Below are 8,540 nucleotides of genomic sequence, written 5' to 3'. Positions count from 1 at the left end.
GTGAAATGAGTTGTCTCTTGTCTTCCAAAGAAGTGTGATTACTTCATGACGTTTCTATGGCTTTTAAAGGGGATTAAAAGATTTCGCATCCAAGGAATAGCGGACAGACTAAGGCAAAAATTGTAATCGTTTATTCAGTAAATATCATCGATGATGCAATTAGTGCGGAAATTCCAACATACCCAATGGCTAAGAGAATGTAAGCTAATCCCCTGTCGGTCATAAATTGGATTCAAAAGTTGAAACATAGTGTAGTATTCAAATTATTTCTGGGGCACTTTTGGATAGGCCATCGAGAGCCTTCTGACTTCTACGTTTTTTTCGGTTATAATCTTTGCCAAATATACTCGTGCTGTTTGAATACAAATTGCTCTCGAAATCATTTTATAACAGTACAAATGAGAAAAAGTTGAAGGACGAGCACAAAACTCTTCACTAGCCTTGTGTCGGCTTATTGAAAACTGTGAATATACATAAAACTTCTTAAAGCTTAAGCAAACTCCCTTAAGCAGTTTCAATGTTAGATAAATACTGGGATGATCTGCTCTGACATATTTTAAGTTCAGAGGTATGTGAGCACCATTCCAGAGAAAAACCAGTGCAGATCAATCAGTTTTGAAGCAAAGCACATCTTTCGTCTTTCCTTTGTCAGCACAAGTTGAATTTACTGAATCCAAAAGAGGATCACATTGATTCAATCGTGATGTATGCAGTTTTCATGGTTGCAAAATGACACAAAGAATATGGTTTGGAACTTAGGGCGGAAAATACTAGTACAAAAATGCTACAGAGTAGAATTGACACCTGGTTATATCAACAAAAAGCAGCCCAAAAGGTCATTTCAGTACAAAGATACTTAAACACCTCTTAAGGACTTGAGCCATCATTCGAGTGAGAACTCTAACCAGCTTTGCATGATATTGACGTTGCACTCGAGTTTTATCATCGACAACATTTCATTCAGAGCACACCGCGGTTTAACAATATATACATGGAAAATGAGCAAACAATAAAAATTAAGGTTACGGTTTTCTCTCTCTAAGTTTTGATAATTTACGTTTGTGCATCAGCGTCAATAGAGTTTTGGAGATTCAATATAGCTGTTAATTTCAAAGTCTTGCCGATTGCGCATCCCTACTGCGCATAATGCTTTGTGCGTGGGTTGCGCGCTCCTTGACAAAATGGTGGCTGTTATTAAGGCCTGAACTCGCGCTCAGTTGATTTGCTATTTGCTCCTATTCTCAAGTAGCAATATTTCATTTTTGATTTGTTCGCGAAAAGTATATTTTGAAGAGAAAGAAAGCTATGGATTGTATAACTCGTGATAAAAGACGTGAAACTCTGCGTTTATGGGGTGATAACTAAAGGCTCCATCCATTAGTAGTTGACCACGGCAGAGAGTAGAAAAATAAGCATGTTCCCATAGCTAATTATGTACTTCGGGCGCAAATAAATTGATGGCTAAAATCCCCGTTCGAATCCTTGTATAACATGTAACAGGCTATCGCTAATATCATTTTTCGCTCGCCCACTTTTCACTTTCCCTTTAAAATAAGTAGCTTGGCTAAAGCTTGTTCTTACACAAATTTTAGTTAAAGGAGCTCTACAAACATTTGACTTCTGTTTCGATTTATCTCGCTTGCTGCGTTTTAAGCTTAACACTGAGTATGTTGTGTAAAAAGGTAAAAAAGGCAACTTTGGGTAGATTCATATTGATCTTCGAGGCCTGGGTTCATTCCTTAAAATAACGCCAGCACACACAAAAGATGATGACGAACAAAACTACTACTCCCGGCACCGAAATCGCGACCTTGATTTTGATTGAGCCTGTGTTGGTATCTGTATCTCTATCTGTATCTGAAAAGGAGAAGAAATATGATCAGCAGTCGAAAAATTTGATCTACATCAACAGAAAAGTCATTTGAATGATCGGTTAGCCACTTTTCAAGCAGTAAGAGAACATTTTTTAACAATTTTAGAATTTACTTTTAAAACGTCGAATTCAGAAAGGAACAATAAAAACTTGGAGTTTAGAAATAAATTTGCTAACTTATTTAACCGGCAACGCGTTTTGTTGTACCTAATAAATAGGAGAGCCCTTAAACCAGTGCTCTGAAGCTCAGTGATTGAGCATCGAAACTTAAAATCTGCAATCAAAAACATCAAGGAGCTTGGCTATTATATGATACTGGGAGCCAATGGAGATTGCACCTGTGGCAGCTGTGATCTGAGTATAGTAAACAAGCAAGATATAGATCTAAAATATTATGCAAGGAAGGACGAAGGGGAGGTGATTGCAGTTTTAGCGATAAATTGTTTGTTTTAATTTCTCACAATGTGAATTTTGTTGAATTAGTTCTCAGTGATAAACTGTCTTTCCAAAAATAAACTGTCAACCGCAATATGCCCCCCCCCTCCCCCCGCAAGATTTAAACCGTTTACTATTGGAACAATCTATGCTGTCAAAAGTAATGCCAACCCCTTAAGATCCTCTTCTAAGACAAGTTGGATTCGATGCTCCTATTTTCTTTAGCTAGACCATCTCTAAAGTAGCTTTCAAGCCTTATAGGAAACACGTTGTTTATAACCACGTAACCTATGCAGTTATGCATATTTCTGTGTGGACTATACCTTTCTTAGTGTTCTCAGTGTACTCACAGCAATCACCAGAGTAACCCACATTGCATTTACATGCTCCATGCATTAATCTGCCTCCATTAAAGCATCTGATCCGAGGACAGGCTCGTGTTATTTTTAAGTTTAATCCACCGGGGCATGTACCTCCACACTGCTCTGTAATCAGCCGGCGACGAGTGCTAGTCTGCCTACCCCCTACACCACACATTGTCGTACAAGGACCCTACTCCGACCAGGAACTAAGATAGCAGTCGAATGGCCCCAGTCCACCGCAACGCCAAGTTTCCCCTGGGTATGACATATATAATTTGTTTGAAAGGATAATATGCCAGTTTTCGAGTAATTTCCCTAAACTCCGGTAATAGCTAGAGAGGATAAGGAAATATGTTATTTTTTGAAAAGAATAGATCGAATAGATGTGGATAGCGATTGAAAGTTTAAATTTCAAAGATTTTGTCCAGCGCGCAGCGACTGCAACAGTGTAGCTCACGGAATGCTATCTTCCTACAAGTTACAAGATGTATTCGGTTAGTTCACAGACAAAATATGGAAACTTCAGCTGAAATATTTTTCATACCAGCGTGATCAGAGGAGACCCTTCTCTTTGACCTTAAGTTGTATATCAAAAATTCACTACTTTGTACGAAACAATTCTCAAAATGCAGGCGTTAATCGGGTTGAAAAAGCATATAAGTGCATAGTGTATACACCAATGAGGTCACGAATTGTCTCAAACCCGCGGGTATATCTCTAGCTTCCATCCACCAACATCTTAAAAACAACGCAAATCCATGTGTTTGCTCAATCGCACTCGTGTTAAAGATTATTTCCATGATTCTGAAAATTGACCAAGATGTCCTTTGCTCCTTAGTCAATGCTTTCTTAAAACTGGAGCAGCAACACAAACCAATGCAACAGCACATGCGAAAGTGCTAAAGTTATGAGTTTCCAATTTTGTTACAAATGGTATGCATCATATCGACTTTGGATAAACTGTGTACTACATGTTTCTATCTCATTTATCTGCGCTGGATGACGGACAGATTAACATTTTTATTGACGCGAACTTTCTGAAGACAAGCACTATAGCTTGGGACATATGATGGTTTTCTCGACCTCCGAAGCTAAAGCAGCAACCTCTTAGCTGCTAAAATATCGCACCACCTAAGACCACCTTTTGTTCCGCATCTCTTTTCGATGTTTTGTCGTAAATTATGAACTTCATGATAATATCTTCTTCAAACCTGTCAGAATAATTTCAATACATTAAAATTTATATATAAGAAAGGTGGAGGCATGTTTAATGAGAATTCTTACTAGTTATTCATACGAGTGAGCTTCGCCATAAACACGTCCTGGAAGTGTGTTTTAAAAAACCGCATGCTTTGCGCCTTTTGTATGTATGCTGATATCATACCAGCAGCATTTCTACAATGAAACTCTAGCGAAATCTCTTATTTATCATTTTAGTATTTCCTCAAGCTCGAAATTCCTTATGTGACTCGCAAAATTTAACTCAGGATGGACGTCACTAGCATCTTTGCACGCAACATCCCCCTCTCTAATCTATCTCTCATAACAGGGGTTTACTTGACAAATTGTACAGGCGCTACGATGCCACCGGCTGAAAATCGAGTGAAATAACCATTCGAAGTCAAAGATTACAACAAGAGTGCTTTGGTGCTCTTGGCATCAAACACAGGCTCTGTTAATTTACTTCCACATCTGAAATGAGGTCAGACCACAAATGACACAGGAAAGACATGTCACATACAGAAAGTTATTGTTTCTCGAAATTGGAAAGTTCCAGTGAAATAAATCTTTCGTCTTGAATTCCTAGCATTCATCATCGCTTTAGACGTAATAAGTACTAAAAATAAATGCCACAATTTCGCTAACGCAAGAACAAGAATTAATCAATTTGATACCATTGTCTTCTTTGTCAGTTCAGTTCCTCATTTGAAAGTATGGAAGACTTTTTAGTCTCATAAAACTCTAACGCGCTACAGTCTCTAAACTTCTCTACTCAGTACGCAAGTGATTTTGCCGAAGTGCAAACAATCGATTCATACGCGGTTCATAATCATGGGAATGCGCTCGACCGTTTCAATTGTGAGAGCGCTTAAAATGATTAGATTTTTACATAATGATTAGATCCACGTTGGTCCAGAATGATTTTCAGAGTTTTGTTTTTTCTTTCTTTTTGTAATACTTTGTAGACTTCACTGATACTTGCACTATGATGGAGAAATACTACTGAATACAATAAGTGAGTTACGATGTACTTCAATTTGTGGTAATACAAGAGACAAGCCTCCAGTTACCTAAGCATTCTAAGTAGAAAAAAGGCTGTCTATGAGCCCTGATTGCAATTTTAATCTTGATGGACTGGCCTTTGAGGGGTAATAAACAATATCACCGTGTGTTAGAGAAATGACTTGCCGTTCAAAAGTAAGAACAAACATGTTAATGTGCGGTGTTTTGGTACAAAATGTAGACTCAGTTGCAGAGGTTGGATTGTTTCTGTTTCTACTATCTTAGACACAGTCCTGTTTTGACTGTACGGATATGAAAATCATATGTGAACATAAAAAAATTTCCGATAACTTCTGTTCTAAATTTTAAAATTTCAATTAAAATTTCCTGTTTGAAGTAAGCGTCCAAAATTGAGAGGTGCTTACATATTGTGGTTGTGTTTATGAGGGGCTTATAGTTTCTAGTTTTCGTGAGCTAGTTACCTTGCAGCTCGCAGCAATCCCCGGAAAACCCTGCTCTACAGGAACATACTCCCTCTCTAAGACTTCCTCCATTAAAACAGCCGTTCTTTTGGCAGGATCGTGTCTTTATCAGGGAAGATGAGCAGGTACCACCACATTGTTCGATAGTTATTCGGTGACGGACGCTGGACTGTGTTCCTAATACGCCACAAACAGTTGTACAACCGCTCCATTCTGACCAGTGGCTAAGTTTGCAGTCAACTGCTTTACTACCAGAGCACTGCCGAGTTTCGGAAAGGTTGTCAGGGCATTCTGTTCCACCACATGATGGCTCTGATACAACCGTTCTTGATCGACTTTGAGAGCCTTGCTGTCCACATTGGTCTGTACTGCAATAACTCCAGTATGACCATAAAGTGATATCACAGTTTTTCACTGGACATGGCGGGGGAGCACGACGACGACGGCGTCTTCGCCAAGCGTCACAGTCAGAAGTTAAACAGAATAACAACAGCAGTATTAAAACAGTGAAAGTCTTAGCCGAAAACATCTTTGGTATACATCATGGAACTACCTTTGTTTTGTTCAAAACAAACTAAGCTCTATGCAAGGAAATAGACGTGCCCAATCGTGTAGTGAACTGGACTTCGAACTTTGCTTGCGAAAGATCACGAGGAAGTCAGACCGCAACTGTCTGAAGAATTCCTACTTAAAACAATACATTTGAAAAAATTAAAATGTACACCAACTGGAAGGGGTGAAAAGAAAAGAGTCTGTATCATTGTTTATTCCTTCAAAACTTACGTTGTGAGTATGATATATTCAACCAATGACTTGACTGTTTTTTTAAACGTTCAATACTTAACCTCGCGCTTAGTATTTTTTTTTTTCTTAAAGAAGAACCTTTTCACTTCAGTTGTACTATTCATGTTATAATCTCTCGGCTAAGCGAACATTTTGCTATGATATTCTCGACTGAATCTCTCGGCGAATGATTGATATCTATAGTTATTTATCATTGACATCAGTCCAATACGAGAAGTGACTCAAAGGAAGTTGTACTTCAAGCTGCTCTTCTTTACAAGCTGGCTGGTTTTCGCAAAGGGTTTATTTCCCTTTTCATCAGTCGCTGATAGTGCTAGCCTCTCACTTGATGAACCAGTCTCATTACTGGTGACTGCTCAATCTGTTGCAACAAAATTGTAAAATAAATTTGTGTCCATTTTTACGGAGAAAGTGGGTAAGGTTCTAAAGAAACTGTGGTGCTTTGTCGGTGGGAGAGTATAACATGGTAATTTAGTGTTATCAACTGAGTTGATAGCGCAAATTGGCCACCGTAAAGAGTTTAAAAGCTGAAGTTTCGAGTGTTAGCCTTTCGTCAGAGCGATTGGCGTAAGATAATTCAGTTATTGTGGGTGTGCATAGATTCGTAACGACCGCGTATATCATTTAATTATGGTACAATCAGATCGTAATGAAAATTCATTAGTTCTAATCGATGGATTGCATAAGTTCTAAAAACCCACAAGAGCGAGATTAATTTCATATTGAGCATAAAAATTTCCTCTGAAGTAGAAAATGTGAACACAGGTCATTTCTTTCCAGCAGAAAACAAACCGGCTCCACAGAGCAGGACTCGGAAAATGCAGAATATCGAGGAAAGAGTGTGTCGGCACCAGCGCCATTTTGATTCTCACAGCCTTCATGTTTGACGCGAATAACGATATCGGAAGGATTCCCTGGATGCGTTCTTGTAGCAGGTCTCAACAGTCTGTGAAGCATGTAAATCACGAAGCACAAGAACAAAAATCCACCTGTGCAACCTCACCCGATCCCTCCGCTTAAATGTATCATAGAAATTAGATTCCTGAAAGTTGTTTTCTCTGCTCACTTCTGACGCTCCAATCTACATCAGGGAGAATGAAATTATATTTATTGTTTCATCATATACAGAAGAACCATCTATAGTATTTCATTTAACTAGTCATTTGCAAAGGCTCGCTTAAAGAGCAATTTCTCCACAAATATCTATCACGTATTCAGGGATGAACAACTTAAGAAAAAAAAAAAACTATATCAAAACAACAAGCACAGTATTTCGAGTATTTCTTTAACGCTGTATCGTTTAGTCGTTGTGAATTACCTGTAGTCTTCAGAGTTTCATTTGTTTTCCTCTACTTTCGAATCTCGTAACGGTTTGATGCGATGCACCACTGCATGTATGCTCTTCGATTTGCGAATATTTTAGGGATGTTTCAGCTTTTAAGAAACGATATTTTGCCCAGGTGGAATTAAAAAAAAAGGGTTAATTGTCTTTCATGGAAAGAGAGTTGTGCGATAAAATCTATTGGCGAGACATATATAATGCGATTCAGTACACAGTAACTCGCGCGGTTTGGTTAAGTTAAGAAAATACTATTCGGTATAATGCCAATAACGGAAAGGAAAACATTAAAACTGCGATCTTTTGGGTCCACTTAGAATGGTCTAAAGAATTTTGACGCAATATACGCATGTATACAACGTAGCTTTAGAAGTTCGTTACAAAAGTTTTTTTGTTTTGTTTCTGTGTTTGCGGTGCAATTAGTTTTTTTCTAGAATTGTTCATAATGGCTCTAGAGGGTGTGCCATGTTCAGAAGTTGCTAGCAGTTTCATCACAATAATCGTAGTGCGGTTCGTCTCTTTTTCTCATTACATTCCCAAGCAAGCTTGGAGAGGAAGCCGCCGTTGAACAGTTACACTGAGAGAATCATTATTTTTCCCTGCCTTTTTCTAATTTATTTACGAGACAAAAAATCGTGTTAAGTAATTGAAGTTGAACTCAGTCAGTAATTACAATCATTAAAATCTTAAATGTCATCGAAATGACCATAACAGTATGTTTTTCCCGTTGGCTACTATTTAATGACTTGCCAATTAGTCATGTTGCCCTTTTGAACACCGTCGTGACAGATGCGAGTCCATGCCAGTTTGCAAGAAATATAATTTGTAAATCTCATATAGGGTTTTGCCATCCTTTTGGCTGGTTTCATTTGTTCTTTGACTCTGGTAGCTTTTCAGTTATCCCCTCCATAAAGGTAATTTTATGTACACTTTCTAAAACATCAGGACCAAAACATATCTAACATAGCTCTCTTGACGTATCATGCTCGTGCGGAACGAAACTTTTCCAGATTTTACTGAGC

General features: G+C 38.2%; 1 protein-coding gene and 1 pseudogene across 2 annotated transcripts; both read right to left on the bottom strand.

The window, feature by feature from the left end:
* Positions 1-109: 109 nt before the first annotated feature.
* LOC149039700 (uncharacterized) lies at positions 110-2,921 on the bottom strand. Of its 2 annotated transcripts, none has more exons than XR_016179977.1 (2): positions 2,632-2,921; positions 110-1,851 (listed from the first exon to the last, which is right to left on the bottom strand). XR_016179977.1 is itself a non-coding variant. In XM_089183403.1 (2 exons), the coding sequence occupies exons 1-2, from the start codon at positions 2,843-2,845 to the stop codon at positions 1,733-1,735; spliced, it is 339 nt and encodes a 112-aa protein (XP_089039529.1). In that variant the 5' UTR covers positions 2,846-2,921; the 3' UTR covers positions 110-1,732. The 2 variants fall into 2 exon arrangements, 1 of the variants encoding a protein (XP_089039529.1); XM_089183403.1 differs by having other exon boundaries at positions 110-1,857.
* Positions 2,922-5,169: 2,248 nt separating this feature from the next.
* LOC149039699 (mucin-like protein) lies at positions 5,170-5,904 on the bottom strand (annotated as a pseudogene).
* Positions 5,905-8,540: the final 2,636 nt, after the last annotated feature.

This window comes from Pocillopora damicornis, chromosome 9, assembly GCF_964200805.1.
Source record: "Pocillopora damicornis chromosome 9, jaPocDami1.2, whole genome shotgun sequence".
NCBI lineage: Eukaryota > Metazoa > Cnidaria > Anthozoa > Scleractinia > Pocilloporidae > Pocillopora > Pocillopora damicornis.
This window is presented reverse-complemented; position numbering and strand designations above follow the sequence as displayed.

Bases quoted from the DNA above. Each gene is read 5' to 3' on its own strand.
- LOC149039700 (XM_089183403.1), bottom strand. From the start codon at position 2,845: ATGTGTGGTGTAGGGGGTAGGCAGACTAGCACTCGTCGCCGGCTGATT. The intron at 1,858-2,631 runs GTATAGTCCACA...TCTCCTTTTCAG, and splicing joins CACTGAGAACACTAAGAAAG to ATACAGATAGAGATACAGAT.